Below are 18,796 nucleotides of genomic sequence, written 5' to 3'. Positions count from 1 at the left end.
AGCAAGGGGGTGGGAAGAAAAGTGCAAGAGGTCAGGTCTGGCAGATACCTGGTGAATCAGATGTCAGGCAGGTTGTAATGTATCATGAATCCAATGTCTATATTGAGTCCATTTTTTTTTGTATCTAGTATTTATGAAGTGAAGTTCATAGGCTCGTCTGCGGAAGGTGTTTTGTAAGTTCCCTTTGAAGATTAGAACTGAGAGATCAGAGAAGGAGTGATTGTCTTGTAAGAAGTGTGCCCCCACAGGTAGTTGGGTATGTAGTTTCCTTGCCTTCACTGGCCCAGTCTTTTTCTTTGGCTTTCTTAGATATACACATGTGATGAGTATGTCAAGTCTCTGTTAACAATTTTCTTGATTTGACACAATCTAGCACAGAGAATAAAACCAACTAGGGTTGCTCTATTTTGTATGGTCCCAGCTGCCACCTTGCATTTTTGTGCAAGATGCACTGTATTTCAATTTGGTCATAAAGATTTTAAGAGTAGGCCCAGCTGAGCTGTTACTGTTTTCACTGTCATCAAGGGGAGCTGCAATTAAAGCTGCCACTGCTCCCCCAACCAAATTTTCAGATCCATTGGGAGGCCCACAGGCTGAGTGACATGACTTTGCAGCCGGATATGGCCCACAGGGTAGAAGCTGAGCACTGCTGATGTAGTAGTTAAAGCAGAATAGACTGAGGGTTGTTTCATCTGAATTCTGTTCCCAATTTCTATACGGTGGCCCAAATGGATCAAAGATAGGCACCTACATACTAATTTAGGCATCTATTAAAGTAGCCTGTTTTTGTAAGTGTTGGGTTTGTAGACATGTGCCTGCCTAGTCCTCCAATTTATTTCTCAGTGGTACAGTCCAGGTCAAATATAGGTGTTCTAAAGCTTTATTAATTGGACCTTTTCTTAAATTTGCTATATGCAAAGACTTATTGCTCCTATATTGTCACCTGGACACATTTATTTCAATCAGTACCAGTAGGCCTCCATTTTCAAACGTGGGTACCTAAATTGGGACACACAGTTCCTCATTGGGAAGTTCCCATTGTCATTTAGGGGACGTCTGCATGATACAGTGAAGAGCTGCATAGAGACACAGGTTTGCTCTGAATGGCTTGGGTACTGGAAACTGTCTAGGAACATGGCACTGATTTGCCTGCTGAAAGGTAGGGTATGTTAGCCTGGGCAGTGGTGCACTAGCCTGGCTTTGCTGTTTCCCATATCCAAGATAGCTTGACTGTCTCTACGAGTCACTTTATTGTGCCATGTAGATATAGCCTTTGTCCCCTTATTATGTTATAACCAAATGCTCATTGAAATCACTTTGAAAAGGACTCTCGCCATTTCACACCCAAATTTTCACTATCTGAAGTTACTTGAGTGCCTTAAGGACTTGCTTGTGCAGGCCTGGTAACTGGATTACCAGCTGCTACTATTCCACCCATTCAAGTTAGGAAAGAACAGACAGGCAATGAGGAGCAATACCAATGATTTCTTCACTGGAGCATGAGCATTTGCTGATGTGTTTTGCTGAACAAGGATGGACTCAAGCACTTCTTGATGACTTTGCTGAACTGTGGACTTAGTAGTCATCAGGACCAAGAGAATCCCTTTGCTCAGTGTGCATGCACGGGCACATGCTGCAGAACTCTAACCTCAGTGCGTGGCCAAGCACGGTTGGAGATCTTGGCTTAACTTTTCCATGAAAAAAGGCACATATCCAAAATCACTCTTCCAAGTTGTCAACATAATTAAAAGGATGCGGAAGCCCAAAACTTTAGAAGAGGTTTCCAACTGTCCTAAAAATGCTTCAAGGGAAAACAAAACCTTACTGCACACATGGGACATGTCCCATGGGCTGAAGCATTTCATAGTTTAAATTCTCTTCATGCCTTATATGACATGATTTTTTTTTTTTCTAAAAAGAGACCTTTACTTTTTTTCAGCTAAACCTCCTCTGGTTGGTTAATTGATTGGTTTGTGGTGAGGTCACAGAACAGCGGAGGTAGCTAAGCAGTTCCAGCATCTTGCTACTGCTCCAGATGCTTGTGTTTGTGCTGCATTATGGACTCATACTGAAGGTTATCTCTAATTGCTCCTAATGCAAATGAGTAGTATCTGATCATTTGGGCTGAGAAAGAGAAAGGTGGATGGACACAGTGAGAATTGCTTCAACTCTCTCTTTGTGTGTTCTTGGCCACATGAGCCACCTAGGCTCAGGTGACATCTTGAACTTTCTTGCAGATGTGTGCACCAGACCTTAAGTCTGACATCTGTCTGCTTTGTGTAACAGGGGAGCTGGGAGTTCCCTTTGCCTCCCCAGTCAGGTAAAGTAGGTATCTGTTTGTTCTTTAGGTTGCTGAGAGTTATGCAGGGGGTCACTTCCAGCCAGATCAAGGGAGTGTGAAGAGTGACTAAGAACGACCTTTGCTCCCCTTTCAGCTGGGGCTGGGATTTAGCAGCCGTGACAGCAGCTGGGGCAGAGCTGCTATCTGCTACCTACATGTCCCAGGCAGGGGTGTGCAGGCAGGGGCTCACAGCTCTGCCTCAGCTCCAGACCACACTGCCACCACTGCAAAATCCCAGCCCAGAGCAGCTACCTACCCAGCCACACACCCTGCTTGGGCAGGTCTCCATGGCCCCCTGCCATCATGGCCCTGCCCCTCCTGGGGTCTCCATGGAAACCGGCTGCAGTGACATGGTCAGGGGCTGCTGGGAAATGGAGTCTGCCTCAGGCCAGACTTTGCCCACCCTAGCTCTAGACCTCTGCTCTTCAACGTGGGCCATTTAGGTTAGATATTAGGAAGAATTTTCTCGCTAGGAGGGCAATAAAACACTGGAGCAGGTTACCCAGAGAGGCGGTAGAAGCTCCATCCTTGGAGGTTTTCAAGGCCCGGCTAGACAAAGCCTTGGCTGGGATGATCTAGTCGAGGCTGGTCCTGCTTTGAGCAGGGGGTTGGAGTAGATAACTCCTGAGGTCCCTTCCAACCCTCATTTTCTATGATTCACCCCCATGGAAATGCTGCAAAGCATACATGTAGGTGTGTGCATGTGCAGAAAAGTCCTGGTTAGAATTCTAACTTGGAGCAGGAGCAGAAAGGAGAGGAGAACAACAGAGAGGAAGAAAACAGTAGATGGGGACAAACGTGAAGAGAGGGTGGGTTATTTGGGTGTTTTTCCATTAGGAAAATGAGAATTTGGCCTGAATGTCTTTTCTCTTTCTACATGCATGGGTTGCTCTTTTCTGATTTAGAGTTTTGAAAGGGAAAAATAGAAGTTTGTGTCCTGAAGGACTCAGTGGCAGGAAGCAACACACAGTACCTTTAAACCAGGACACATGCCATACTGTTTGCATACTATTGTCTTTTGTATCTGTGTTGAACAACCAGTTCTGCAGCTCTGAGAATGGAGCCTCTATAGTAATCAATCCTACTTATCATCCAGCAAACATTACAGTGTGTGTTAAATTATGGCTCTTTTATGTTCTAGGGAAAAATACACATGTATGTGTTTGTTTGTTTGTTACCTTCTTTTCTTTTAGGATATTACAAATCATCTAAGAGTTGTATATTCCCAGGGAAATGTCCCACTTGATATTATTGGAGGTTTTCCATGAAACTTGTTTTCCTTGAAACTTCTCTTATGGAAGTCAAGTATTGATGGCAGGCTCTTTGGATTCAGCTCAGTTTTCTAGGTTCACATGCTTTAAAATGTAATGGTGGATTACATCCCAGAGTCCCCTTGTGCCAAACTGTGTTCTTATTTATGCCAAAGGTAAATCAGAGTAAGTTATCTAACAGCCTTTTGAATTGTCATCAGTGCCATCAATGAAGAGAAAGAATTTATGGTCATTAGGTCTGTCATAAAAGGAAGAGAGGTAGCGTTGATCCTTCTGAACAAAAAGTTCTGTACAGAAATGAGGTGGCGGTTCCAGTCTTACGTTAGCAATGCTGTTGGTATTCCAAGTAAAGTGAGAGAGAGCTAAACAACTTAGGGCCAGATTTTGCTACCCTTACTCGCAATTATTTTAATCTGTCAGGAGTCCCCTGGGCTTCAGAAGGACTATTCCTGGAATCCTGCCCTTGTCAACTTGAAGGAGAGTAGCAGAATTCAAGAGCTTATTGCTGAGTATAAAAGAGCAAATATTCAAAAGAGCTCTACATCTACAACTGGGGACGGCTTTGTTCCCACTTGAGCACCCAAGTGAAGCAGCAGAAACAGCTCTTGGGTGTTCAGTGCTTTAAAAAAATCCAGCCACTCCACTTAGGTTCTTAAATCGTGCCTTACTCTGAAAATCAAGTCACGTATTTAAATACTGAGCTGGGAGCTGTTGAGTGCTGAAATCTATTGAAAATCTAACCCAAAATGTTTGAGATTCCTTTAAAAAAAGGTAAGTTGTACATGAAAAGGCACCTGTCTTTTGGTCACGAACTTGAAATTGCACACTGACATATCTCAGGAAACACTGTAAGAAGTCATCTCTGACCTTCAGAAGAGTTATTCTTGCTACACAGTGGTACTCACTCTTGCAAGTTTATCACCCTATTCCTCTAAATATGTGAAACTGCTGAAGTCAGTCTAATGGCTGTAACTACATAGCCCACAAGAGGCAAGTCTGTATTTAAAGTTTGCTCTATTTAGAGCCATATTTGTCCTGTGCTGAGGGACCCAGCTGTCTTCCTAAGACTGTGGCAATCTACAGAGCCTCACATCAGCCAAAGGACACAAAAGGATCCACTTATGGTCTGAAAACATATTTTTCATAGTAGAAATCAACCAAGACCTTGACACCTGGAAGAGAAGGTAAATTTTAATTGAGTAAATGTTGCCTGTCATGTCATAGAATGATGCTATGAACATTTTTGCTGTGGTAATTTGCATGAGAAACAGTTGTCTGACAACATTAGCAATATTTTATTGGGATAGCGGCCTTTGTCTTGGGCAGATAAAAAATAAAGGACTTCAGAAACTATCACCAGGAAGCACTATTTCTTGAAGCATGTAAAACAGCTTAAAGAAGGTGTTGAAAAATACAGGGAAGAATCCTACACTAAATTGACTAGACGAGTGATTCTCAACTAGGGTGCTGCGGGTTGCCACACAATACTAGATGTGTGCACATGACTCATATTCCAGAGGTTTTAAATAGGAATCCACAGGATCAAAAACATTCTGCCTTGTTGTGGTCTTTTGGGTCTTTGCAACAGAAAAAACGGCCCTATTATTTTCCCTCTAGACAAGAAATGAGTGAAAGTTAAGACCTGGCATATTCTAAGAGGTGTCTTGGGTCTAACTAGATTGAGAACCACTGGACTAGACACACTTTTCCATTTCTTCTGAAACTCTATGATTGTCTCGAAATGATCATACTCTCATACCAAAACTTTATGAGTATATCTTAGTCATATACTGATGACTAAGATTGATTCAGCTTTTGTCAAGTTACAAATTTGCTTGCAAAAATTATTTTAATAAAATGCAACCATAGTAAACTAGGTATAGTAATCATGCTAGATGTAATGTATGTATTCCATTGCTCAGTACAGAATCTGCTTGGTTTGTTTATGTCCCTTTTATCTGTTTGCTTAAGGATAGAGGATTTGTCTACACCATCATTTTGTATTCTTTTTGCTCAGACATCTATGAAAAAAATAGGCTTGGTGATGGGCAGCAGTAAACAATTCTAATATAGATAATATCATATCTTTAAAATGCAGCATTTGAGGAAGTTGATGCTAGTTTCACAGGGAAACAAGGAACTTCAAATACAGTAGTATAAAACTCCCATTTCTAACGCTGAAATGATTAAACGTATTCGACCTAAGTCATGGTATTTTATACATGGAAAAGCTGTCACTGGCTGGGAACTGCATCTCTCATATTTTTGGATTTAGCACCAGGAAATAGAAACATTTCATAGACAAGTAAGGCTGGAAGGGATCTCAAAAGATCTAGTCCAAACTTTGGCTGTTCCAGTTTGATATTATAGACATTTTCTAAATTCCTATCCCTCCTCTGCCCTATTGCTTCGCAATCCCTATGTCGAAAACATATTGCATGCAACAGAAAGGCAGAGGATAAGGGCAACCAACAACAACAGAAAGGAATTGCAGGACATGGGAAGGGAATGGATTCAAGATGCTCTGCAAAAGCAAGACTCTTCATGAACATTCCTCTTTGCTGGCTTGTTTCCAGACCAGATTTGGAAAAGTTGTGACTATCAGTGAAATGAAGTATGAGCAAAAGGGGCCTGACAGGGAAAAAAGAAAATAGTGATGGTATACAGGGGTAGGAGAGGTGTTTCCTCACTTGTCTTCTGATCACAAGGGGCCAAGGGAGGTAGCTGATGCTGTTGTGGGTACCCTTCCATATCCTGACCCCAGGGAATGGGAAATGGGAACAGTCCTCAGTGTAGGTCACTCTGGAGATTCTGGGCTGTTCTAGACTGTGGAGCAGCTTTTGGAAAGCTGGTGTTAATTAGACCAGCCCTAGGACTAGTCTAGTTTATACTAGGAACCATTTTATCACCAAAACCAGCTGAGAAGCTCAAGGTCTTATGCATGGCTTAGTCTCCGTTTCCTCTAGACCAGTAATCTCCAACCTTTTTAAGTAGATCACCTTTGTCATTTAAAAGCAACCCAAGATCTACCGTGCACCACCACCCCATTCTGTTCACAGCAGTGGTCTGGACTGCACTGTGCTGTGCTGCACGGGCTGAGAGGCAGTGGTGCTGGGAGGGAGTGCTACAGTGAATTTTTGAGTGCCTGCAGCCCCCCACCTAGCCCTGCTCCCAGCACCGCTCAGCACAGCCCCAGCCCCAGCATGCAGTGGCAGCCAGCCCAGCCAGTGTGCAGATCCGGGGACATGCACCCGTGCCCTCCCAGGGTGCATGCCCCCCGTCCCCATGCCTCCCGCTGTGCAAGGCCTGCCCCTACTCCAGCCCCACTCCCTTCCTCCCTCACAGTTGCTACAGCCACCCATGCTGCCTGGTGTTTGGCAGGGGCACATGCCCCCCATCTGTGCACAGCAGAGGCAGCTGCTGTTGGAGACCCACTGTAACCTACCCAGGAGCAGCCTGATGGCACGTGTGTCCAGCCACTGGGCTGAGCCTCGTCCCGTGCCCACCCAGTAGCTGGACACATGGTGTCGGGCTGCTCCCAGGCAGGCTGCAGCAGGACTCAGGGTGCAAAGCCCAGCCCGCAACTGCAGCTGCCTCTGCCGTGCACAGATGGGGGTCACATGCCCCCCCGGGGCCTCTGCCAGGGTGCACACAGTAGCTGGACCCCTCCCCCATGCCCCAGGACAAGCCACCCAGGCTCAATCCTCCTGCCACCCACCCAGCTGGGGCCCCATTCAACTTGCTTCTGCCTCCGCAGCACTGTCCTTCACTGCAGGGGCCTCAGTCTGGCCCCCTTCCCTTCCCTATGGACTGATCTGCTTGGGCTGGGCACATGCATGCATTCATGTGGGCACTCAGCCCTCCACCCCAGCCTCAGATTGACTCCAAGAGGCTCCTAGATCTACCTTTGGCCCCTAATCTGGTTGGTGACCGCTGCTATAGGCTGTACTTTTTCAGTCCTCCTCACATCCACCCATTTGTCCTTCAGCACTGAACGAGAGGAGTTTGTGTTTCTTCCTGCAATACGAGCTTTCACCTCCACAAAAATCTGGTGGGGGCTCCCAGGTTTGCTTTTTCTTTGTTGTTTTTCAGTTGCCAAGGAGTATTTTTAGCACTAGGCAAACACCTCTAAGGTATGAATGTAATGATAGTCTTCCCTATTGGAAGTGGACAGAATCAATCAGCCTCTTCAGCCTGAACGCTCCAGACATGCCTATATTAGGGAACCTGTGCCAGTATAGCGGTCACACAGCTGTGTCAGCAGAGGCCTCTAGTGGAGATACCAGGTGTGCCAGCAGGAGTTTTTCTTCTGGCATAGCTTCCTCTCCTCCACAAGCAACATAAACCAAGCCAACAAAAATGCTTTTCCACCAACTTACCGGTAGTTAAATCTGTGCCAGGGGTGACTTCCACAGAACTTTGTACTGCAGATCTAAGCTCACATAATGTGCTGGCAGGTCCATCCCCATGCCATCACGATCCCATTAGCACAAGGAGAACACGAATCTAATGCTGCTGGTGGTGCCGGAGTTGCTAGCAGCAGGAGAAACCATGAGGCCATGTGCCCACCCCTTGCACTTGCTCAGGTAGAGAGAAGTACTATGCCCTAAACCTGGATTTGTTTTCTACATGTTCCCTTCGGAGGAGTTGTGCTGCATGAGGCACAAGGTTCGTGAGGCTCCTGCAGGTGAGGGAAGGGATTTGGTCTGTCCACCCTCTGCTGCAGACTCTGGCATGCTGCCACAACTGAACCAGCAGCTTTGGGCCTTGCTGCAGAAAATTCTGCTGCTCTTTTTCTGTTTTACTCTTTCAAACTGGTTGGCTAAAGAAAACCTCAATAAAATATAAATGAATAGACATTAAGGGCCATCCAGGTCAACAGCAAAGATCATATTGACTTTCATGGAGCCCAGTTGAGGATGCCTGGAAAGTAAACAGCAGCCTTCAACAGGGTTCCTGTAGTACATGCTGTTTACATGAGTAAAGGGTCAGGAACAGACACCAAAATCTCCTCATGAAGTCTGGGAGCTAGTATGTGAAATACTGAGAACCAGTTTCTTGCTAGTATAAAGTGGCCTCGCTGAAGATGACCAAGTTATGCTGATTTATCCTGACTGGGCAGTCCTTGAAAAACGACTCGTTTTGATCAAAACGCAGCACCTTTGAGTCTTCTGAAATGAGTAATTAAAAAATCCTGCCTTCTCATGCTAAAAGTGGCCCTTTGTGATCTTCCACTAAAGCAGACACAACTTTCCACACCCATAGGACATTATCTACATACTTCTTTGTTCACCAACTACAGTAGCATAACTGGTCTCTGAATGAGGGGCGGGGACTGCAATGCCTCCCGTTTGAGCATGTGAGATGGACATCGATATTTGATCCTGAATTCCATTCTCCCCACCCACGCAGCTCAGAAGCATACAGGGACCGGCAGAAATCAAGGCTTTCACCATGGCAACACAAGTTATGCACATGGAAAGCGTGATTCAGCAGCATTCCTCCATTGAAGTCTCCAGTTCCCAAACACATGTGTCTCAATCCAAGATTGTCGAAGGCAAGTATTGTTGTAGTCTTTGAAAACTGAGATGGCCTAAAAAAATGTTATCATGGCTTTCAGATCATAAGTCTGACTAACATCAAGAGTTATCATTCCTTTTAATGCTTGCATTGCTGACTGTATCGGATGGTGTAGTCCTGGCTACATACCACTGGCCAAAACACAGGAGACAAAAGGGTAAAACCAAAATAAATTCAGGGCAACTTTGGTTACAGAGCCTTCTGAATGGCACTGTTGATAAGCAGTGTTTACGTCTAAGGTCCTCACATGGCTTCTGTTTCCATAGTATATGAGCACCTCACAATCTAGGTATAATGTATTTCTGCTCCGTCAAAAAAAAGGACAGTGCTATTCCTTCTGTTTACACATGAGCAACTGAAGCAGAGAGAGGTTAAGTGCCTTAATCGAGGTCATGCCATATGTCTAGTAAAGCAAGGAGTTCAATCTAGGCCTCATAGGCCATGTGTAGATGAAGCGAGGGGCATGTGTGCACAACACTTTAAAGCGGGTTAAATGCCGTTGCACCACTTCAATGGTGTTAGTGTTTGTACACGTCAACGGTGTATTGCACAGTAATTCCAGCTGCTGTACCAAATTCGGCAGCATAATACACCTTAAATGACTTGGTGTGCAGCAAACTAAAACTCCTCCAAGGAGTTTTAGTTTGCTGCCCTACAGCTGTGGAGCGAAGCACCAGGCTCCATGCAGCTCAGGGGCTCTGCAGAAAGCCCATGCAGGCAGCCTGGCAGCAGCCCGGGAAAGCAGGCTCCACCCAAGAAAAAAAAAAAGCATTGAGCCTGGTCTTTTCTTTTTCCCTGCCCCCTGGAGCCTGCCTGCCGGCCTGAGCTGTGCAGGGACCTGGTGCCCTCTACAGCTGTGGTGCCCCCGGGACCACCCAAGCCGGGTGCCTGCAGGTGGGTGCCACCTGTGGGGGGGCCACCACTACCATGAAGGGAAGCTCCAGCCATCTCCCCACAGCCCAAGGATCACTCCGGCCGCCGGCAGTTTACCCTCCCCTCCCCACCAGAGAAGTAGGTAAGTGCATGGGTGTGTACACAACACTGGGGTTTACTTGGCCCTAAACTGAAGTGGTGTTTTTAAAAACCCACTGCTTCCTTTTAGGGCCCCTGTTTCATCTACACATGCCCTTAAGTTCTAGCCTGGTACCTTAATCATTACAAAACCCTTCCTCCCCACAACTTTTAGATAACATAGTCAATTTGCAATATCGTTATATACATTGGAGAAACCTACTCTCACAGTTTAGCCCTTCGAAAGCCATGTTACTATTCCATCTGACTTACATACTTTTTCTTCTAATAGAGGAAGTTGTTTCTAGGAAGTCTTCTGCCACTGTGGAGTCCTTCAGCATGATGACACGCTCCTTTGAGATCCCTCCAGGAGAGAGTTTCCCAGAATTTGTGGAGAAACCTCGACCATTGACAGCCCCTGAAGGTAAGGAACACCTAGTTCCACTGAAAGTTACCTTATTATGAGGTCACCAAAGATACTATGTGCTCAAAACCAAACACTGACATGGTCACACTAAATCTATACACACAGCATATGTGCAAATTCAGCAATTACTAGACAGGTTACTACATGCAGATGGTTAACTGCATTTACAAATATCTGCAGGTGCGTGCCCTCATTTTAACCATGTAAATATCAACTATTTGCTTTTGGGACAGTGCCTTGTATGCACTGAAGTCAATAGGAAAATTCCCATTGATTTGAATGGCTAATGCAGAATTTAAACAGAAAGACAGACCTTTAAACTCTTTATTATTATTCTTTGTAAGAATTACAAAAAAGGGAACAATCTCTTATGTTTCTAGGTGGGCCGCTTCACTATAGCCAATAAAGTTATGGTAGAGCTTAACCTGACCCTTGTATAATGGAATAGAAGCCCTACATTTTAAATGACTTCAGATAAATTAAATGTGTGTCAAGAAATCACATAAAAATACATGTCCCTAACTAATTCATCCTCTAATGTTTCTCCTCCAACTTTAGGAGAGAAAGCAGTATTTCGAGCGAAAGTAAAAGGTAACCCTACCCCAAAGGTAACATGGAAAAGAGAAAGTGGGATACCAATAAAAGAAGGATCAAAAATGTTTTTTGACAGCATCAATAAGGAATATGTGCTAAAGGTAATATTGTTTGCCATTTCTTCCTAATTTTGGTTCATAACAATTATCTCTATCATTATAAGAATGCCACAGTATTCTTCAGAATTGGTCTGAAAATACTAGTTTGTATGAGTCTTATCATATGTGGGACTGTTTTCATGGAATACTGTTGTATTCTTACATTTGGCTGTTTTGTGCTGTATAGCAGAGGTTTTCAACCTTTTTTAATAAGCAGCTGGACACGGAGCAGGGAGGAGTGGGGGGTGGCACACAGCTAGATGCAGAGCAGGGGGTGGTGGCAGCTGCCGCATGCAAGCTCCACGCAACCTCCATGGCCCTTGCCCCCCCCCGCCCCACACACACATACACTCTGGCCCTGCTCCTGGGAGGTAGCAGCATGGAGTGGTGGGTGGCAGCGTTCTGCCCCTACCTGCCTACATGTACCCACTAGAGCCTTCCCAAGTACCCCCAGGGGTACACATACCCCTGGTTGACAACCCCTGCTGTATAGGAAATAATACGCAGCCTTGTACTGAGCATAAGGCTTTGCTAGACCCTTTGGCTAAGTACATTCAGGGGCAGCAGGGTTAGGGGGAAGTTAAATCACGTTCAAGGTAGCCAGGCCACCCAATGTAATTCCGTTCATCCCAGGTGCAGATCTGGTCTCAGTGATCAGAAATCAGTTTAAGCCCATAACTGTATAGAAGTTCCATGCACACAGACCAGTCCAAAATGGCCAAACCCAGTTTAAGATAGACCTGGATCCATGTACACTCAGACTTGAGCAATCTAGGTTAGACCCATGCATGGAACTTCTGTACAATTCCCTGTACAGCCCTGCACTTTTCACACCCACACCCGGCACCAAGCTATTTTTAGCCCCCAGCCCCTTGCTGCTGGAGCCGAGAAAGTAAGTCCTCGTGGGGGGAGGGGTGGGAAGGATAAGGGGTAGGTTTGCCGGGTGGGGGGTGGTGGTTGGGAGCCAAAAATAGCTCCTGGTCCCCCCAAAGGTCCCTGCAGACAATGTGAGTCCCAAATCCGCCATGAATCATGCCTGCACCCCCCAATCCACCCCATCCTCCCTGCAAATCACACCTGCCCCTTCCATCCCCCAGTGGGCCCCTGATCCCTCCCAGCCTATTTGCCCCCCATCCCTCCAACCTCCCTGCTAGCCCGCCCACCCATCAGGTGGCCATTTTGAACCTGATCTAACCTCCCCCTAACATCCCCAAATGTCTGAACTTAGCCATATCATGGACTAACACAATGGGCTCCTATGCACAACATTAACAGATACGATGTTGATGATGATGGTGTTTGAGCAACATATAGGTCTCATTTTGGTCCTATTTCATTCTTTGGGTCATGTTCACAGAAACAAAAGTTCTGCCTATACCCCATTTTTTCCTGCCACAGCTGTGTCCTCTCTGCTTGACCATTGACCCATTCCTAATTCACATCTTCTTTCAGACAGCCCTTCATGTTCACCACAGTCTGCAGGCTAATGCATGCCAAACTCCCTCCTCTTTCTCCTCTGCAGAACTGTCTCATGAAAAGCTATCTGTTCCATGGACCTGGCACTTTCCTTGTTCGGTGCCTTCCCTGAAACATATGCATTTTTGGGGGTAGGGAATTTTGGTCACCTGTCATTGAAGAGAGGGCCAGCTAAAAAAACAGACCTGAAAGGAAACACAAGTTGTGTTTTTGCTGATGTGTGTGTGTGTGTGTGTGTGTGTGTGTGTAATATATATATATATCTCTCCTGTTTAAGGTCAAAAGTCTCTAAATCTAAGACCTTATCTGAAGTTGAGCAAACTCAGTGGGAATACTCCCACTGACTTCTGTAGGCTTTGGATCAAGCCCCTGATGTCACTGCCCTTAATCATTTGACTAGGGCTTATGAATTTCTGCCCTGAGACCTAAGACATGGCTTATGAAGCCATGAAAAATTAGTATTTAAAATAGAAAAATCCATAATGGAATTCATGAGTCTACTATAATACATTTGAGCTACTGACATTTCTGGGAGAATTTGGAGCTTCTGTTGGCCTTATTGTCCATGTGTTTCTGCTGCTTCCAGTTGGAGAGCCTTGGCTCAGATGATGCAGATAACTACAAGTGTGTCATTTCCAACACCCATGCTGATGCCATCTATACCGTGTCCCTAATTGTGACTGAAAGTAAGTACTGGAGGTCCATCCTGATTACCATAATAACTAAGCTAATTATTAATGTACAGTTAGACTTGGAAAGATCCAGTTAGCTTTCTTTGGGCACTGACAGACATGCAGGTCCCCCACTCTAACTCATGGCGCTTCACAGAATGCACCACGAGTTTGAGCGAGCCCCCCAACCCAACAGATATTCATCTGTTCAGTTGGGAGAGGGGAGGGGGAGATTGAGCTCTACTTTGAAGTCAATCCAGCAGAGGAGCCTGACTACAGCCTCTCTCACCTAGCCCCAACCCCACTCCAAGCTTCAGTGCTGTCTGCAGGAAGGAAGGAGGGAGACGAGAGGGCGAGGGAGCTGCAGGCTCTGTTTTGCCTGGCCTGAGCAGGAAGAGGAGGTGACTGGGGGGGGCACAAGGTGTGGGAGGCTCCAATCCACCCTCCCCACCTCTAGTTCAGGCTGGGCAAACCCCAACCCACAGCTCTATCCCCCTCCCTTCTCACCCCTCCCTTCCTACAGACAGTACCAAGGGCAGGGCTGGGAAGCATCAGCTAAGCCCCAATTGCATGAGGGGTTGACAGCAGTTCCCTAAGGTGCTCTGCTTTGGGTCACCTTCAGCTGATCCCTCATTAAATAAGGGTTAATTTGTCACACAACTGGCTACTTTTAAAGCTCCCTGCAGCCATGCACATGTGTCACAGCACAGCTATAGAGTGCTTTCTGGGGACCAGCTGTGCGACAAATGTCACTTCTGCCAGTGCCCTTTATTAGCCACATGAGCATGATGCTATGCCCATTAGCTCTATGGAGAAGCAGAGTATATTAGCCTGAGCTGAGCAATTCACTGAGGAACTATATTGCTTCCAGTTGCAAAGCTAGCACATGCAGGATTCATTTGGGTGCTTCTACACAGTGCAAGGAGCTCAGATGGTAGGGTGACTGGTGCTGACCACATCATTTCCTTCTCAAGCTGAGGTTGAAGAGAGCTTTGTCTCTACTGCCTCAATGGGCCTCAAAGACCTGTAAATGAGACACCTCTACCTTTACCTATACAGAACAGCTTTGCACCATGTAGACACAAGTATGCCTGCCAATGCGCCCCCATCTACCTTGGGGTATCTGCCTGGCTCTGAATTGTGCTATGTAGACATACTTCCTCCCAAGATCAGTTCCACCAGCAAAGGGGGGGAAAACACCCTGATATACTTAAGCATAGTGTGAAGACCATATGCATCATGATTCACCAGTAAAGCAGCTACATGGCCATTTTGATAGCTATCCTCCTATCTGATCTCCATCTGCCCTCATTACTTATACCAGGGCTGTCCAACTGGTGGCCTGCAAGAGGTTAATGTGTGGCCCTTGGGCTCTTACCCAGCCACTGCCCCACTTATCTCTCTGGCTGCTGCTGCAACCAGGGTCTCTAGGCTCTTCCCTACTATCAGCTCTCACTTCTTGCTCCCTCTCCAGAGAGTGGGGTGGCACAGCCCATGAAGCCAAGGGAGCCCATAGCATGGTGCAGCATTGCAGAAGGAGCTGCCCATGTGTGTGGTGCAGGAGAGAGGGGTGCTGCCCAGCAGCCTGTGACTTGTACTACTGCAGTCTCTGCTGGCGTGGCTCACCTGGTATGCAGCCCCTGGCCACTTAGAAGTTGGATGGCCCTGACCTATATTAGCCAAGCTCTTTTACAGTCTTGTATTTATTCCCCAAATAACCCTGCAAGTTAAGGTTGTGCTTTCTTCCCTCCCCCTTCCTACACATGGGGAACAGAGGTGCAGGGACACTGAGGCTCAAACTCTCCAAGGTATTTACATGCCCAATTCCCACTGTTATGTTCCCCCTGGTTGTCTCCCAGGAAAACAGAGGCAAAGAGACCAATGATTACAGTTGGGGAACAGTTAAATCAATGGGAATTAAGCACCCATATTTTATCACTGTTCTGTGGCACACAGACTTCGGACAGGGATGAAGTCTCCCTGCATAGCTTCTTCATAACTGAAACCTCCTCCCAACATAAGAAAAACACTTGCTTGAATCCCACTGTCTCTATGACCTACAGCAGGATTTCTCTTTTAATGTACAGATGATATCAAAGCCATTGCTGTTCAACCTGGTATTGTTTAATGTTGCTATTGATCTACATGAATCCAGTCATTTGTTAGAAGATTTTTTTAATTATTTTTTCAGGTCAAGAAAAGCTGGATTTCAAAAAAATGCTGAAAAAACGGTAAGGGGGTTTAATTCTAGGCTGTCTCCTGTTTCTCAGGAGTGTATAGTAAGGGGTGCTAGGCCATTTCTAAACAGGTATGTCACAGCAAAAACACCCTTCAAGCACAAGCAATGCAGAGATTTGCTTGGGGCTTCTAGTTTTGGAGCGGACGCTATAAGCCATAGGTCAGTTTGTTCTTTTCCTCGGACGTCAGCGCTAAAGGTGAATGGAATTTCCTTGGCAGATCCTCAGACAGCAGGGATAGTGCTCAGGAGTCCTCTGATCCCTCCTTCCAGCAGTAGAACGTGTGAGGGAGACTGCACTGCCTAACAGCCCATCTTCTCTTCCTACCAGCTAGGGAGTCCTACTTATTTAGATTCATCCCAATGGAAACTCTGGCTTTAAAGTTTCCTCTAGCAGGGCCCCAGGGGTAAGAGAAGCTTTCATTTAAATACACTGTAAATAACATGCTCTGTGCACAGGGGGCCTCCACCTCCAAAGAAGGCAGTGAAGAAAGTGGTTGATGAAAAAGAAATGCTGGAGATCCTCTCCAAGGTGCCAAAGAAGGACTTTGAGAAAGTTTGTATGGAATATGGCTTCACTGATTTCCGTGGACTTCTCAAAAAGCTAAAAGAAATGAAGAAAAAAGTGGAGGTTGAGGTTAGTGATACCATCAGCTCTAAAAACACATTGCACATCCATTTCTATTTCTGTTTCTATAATGAACAACACTCCTACACATGAAGATGCCCTTCAGTTGTAGCATCACTGAATGCCTTACAGAATCAGCTACAAACTAAGAAGAAAAGGACTGCAGTACAGATGGGTCTAAAAGAAAAGCCAGATTTAAAAAAATGAGATTAGCTGGGGAAGAGGGTTTCAAAATCCTGAACTGAAGGCACATCTGGAATTTTCAGCTGGTTCTTTTGGCTTGAATTTTCAAAGGGTTACAAAGGAATTAGGGGCCAGCTCCTAGGCCCCTTAGCAGCTCCTAGGCCCCTTAGGAGCCTAACATGTAGTCCATCAACCCCCCCTAAATACCTTTTGGGTCCAGTCCTAGAACCTAAAACTCACTGATATTCAATGAAATGAATGTTTCTTCACACATCTGAAAAGAAAAAAGAACTTTGCAAGAAGAATCCTCCCTGTATCAGAATTCCCCATTTCTTCAGCCAAGAACACCAGGCTGATTTTACTTACTGAAGTGTTGATATCATCTGCCTGAAGGTTCTAATCTAGAGCAATTATGCTAGGCTCCCATACTGGGAAATAGTCCCTTTCCCAAAGACGTTATAATTCAAATAGACAAGATAAACAAAGGATATATGAATATCCACATTTGACAGACAGAAAACTAACTCTGGCCAAGATCACGCAATCTAGAGTCAGGACAGGAATTGAACACACATCTCCTGAGTCTGGTGCCTGAACCACAAGATCATCATTCCTTTTCTTCATGCAAAAAGAATAGTGACAAAAGTTCAGAAGAGCACACAGGACATGGGGAAGGACATTGCTTTTGAGTAGCACCAAAATCCAAGAGCAAATGGGAAACAAAAGGAATAGCAACAGAACAAAACAAAACAGAAAACTATTACTAACAGAAGCAAATGTTGAGTGAAGTTTGAATTGTGGCACAAGGTATAGATTTCTGCTTTATTCTTCACACAGGCTGTCAAAATTCTGAAACCTCTTGAGGATGTTGCAGCTAAAGTAGACTCCACAGCTATATTCGACGCCATTCTGGAACTGAAGGACCCCAATACAAAGATGACATGGTTTAAGGTGGCTTTCTGTATTTCCTTTGGTTGACCAAAAATGGCAGAGGCAGAAAGATTCAGTTTATCAGTGCAACATAACTGAGGAAAACTCCAGTTGCACTTTCCCTTTTGGTTAGGCAAGGCTGCTTGGGTAGCCCTGCTTAATACATTAGCTTGTCTGACAGGGTCTATGGGAGGGATGTGCTACAGGTAAAACTTCTTCCTTTAGCCTCAGGAAAAGACAGTAGTTTGTTATTTTATCTGTTTAATTTCACAAATCCCTTCTTCTGCCATCTTGAACAGGTGATACTCCCTTTCTTTTACTCACAGCCTTGCTAGGTCAAAACATGAAGTTCTTGCAGTCAGCTTAAAACCACAGTGAAGTCCATGCCCAAGTGAGGACTGAGCAAAACAAAAGGGAACCTCCTGGTATCCTCTCTCACATTGAACTATACTTTCTTTTGCAAGTCATTGTGGTAATCTCAGTGAGACTATTCACAAAATAAGGTACCACATTTACTGCAGTTGACTAATTAGCTCTGCAGTAAACTTTTCAATGTCTACACATGCAGGGCAATTAGGCTGCAGTAAACTAATTAACTCCACAGTGCAATAGTACTTGTATTTAAAGTAATTGTAAATACAAGTACTGTCCTGCTGTGGAGTTTTTTGCTCTGCTGTAGTGCATGTGTAAATGCTGCTGTGGCTGGCTAGGGCATGAGGGTGCTTCAGTGTGGGCATTCCCTGATGGCTAGCCCCACACTGGAGCACACTTGTGCCCCAGCCAGCCTCTCCACAGCATATTGAGCCATGTGGGGAGCAGCCCCAGGCTGGCAGGCTGACCCCCAGGACTTTCTGCCAGCTGGGACTGCTCTGACCTGGCTCAATGTGCTGCTGTCTTGGGTGCACATTCAAACAGTGCACCCAGAAGCAATAAACTCCAGAGTTTATTTCTTCACATTGATTGCATGTGTAGAAGCACCTGATAAGAACAGCAGGATATGACCTAACTTACTTGCTTTTGACCAGAACAGCCCCTGACCAGAACAGCCCCTAACCAGAAGAAGCTCTTGGTCTATCAGACAAGTATGTATTTTGGAGCCAGTCTCCTTATTTACCTATGAGGCAGCCTGCTGTCTGTCACAGCGATTACTTCCTGTAATGCTATGCTGTGTGCTTTCTAATTGACCTTTTCAGACTCTGAAAGGCTGACCTGCCTGTGCAAAGCATTATTGCTGACAATGGATCATTGATTTCCATCTAGATGGGGTACATATAGGACCTCTATCCACGTGCTCCAGGGTAGAAGTTGGGGGCACTTTAATTAGAGCGGCTCTGAGAGCCACTCTAATTA

General features: G+C 45.5%; 1 protein-coding gene across 1 annotated transcript in view; it reads left to right on the top strand.

Annotated features, from left to right (window-relative positions):
* The first annotated feature begins 9,066 nt into the window (after positions 1-9,066).
* IGSF22 (immunoglobulin superfamily member 22) overlaps positions 9,067-18,796 on the top strand; it is a 62,434-nt gene continuing 52,704 nt past the window's right edge. The window contains exons 1-7 of the mRNA XM_019519981.1: positions 9,067-9,169; positions 10,496-10,627; positions 11,189-11,325; positions 13,385-13,484; positions 15,661-15,700; positions 16,165-16,342; positions 17,354-17,467. Of these exons, the coding sequence (XP_019375526.1) occupies positions 9,067-9,169; positions 10,496-10,627; positions 11,189-11,325; positions 13,385-13,484; positions 15,661-15,700; positions 16,165-16,342; positions 17,354-17,467 (804 nt within the window). The remainder of the gene's footprint in view (positions 9,170-10,495; positions 10,628-11,188; positions 11,326-13,384; positions 13,485-15,660; positions 15,701-16,164; positions 16,343-17,353; positions 17,468-18,796) is intronic.

The sequence above is a fragment of the Gavialis gangeticus genome, unplaced genomic scaffold (genome assembly GCF_001723915.1).
Source record: "Gavialis gangeticus isolate Ggan-Ray unplaced genomic scaffold, GavGan_comp1, whole genome shotgun sequence".
NCBI lineage: Eukaryota > Metazoa > Chordata > Crocodylia > Gavialidae > Gavialis > Gavialis gangeticus.
This window is presented reverse-complemented; position numbering and strand designations above follow the sequence as displayed.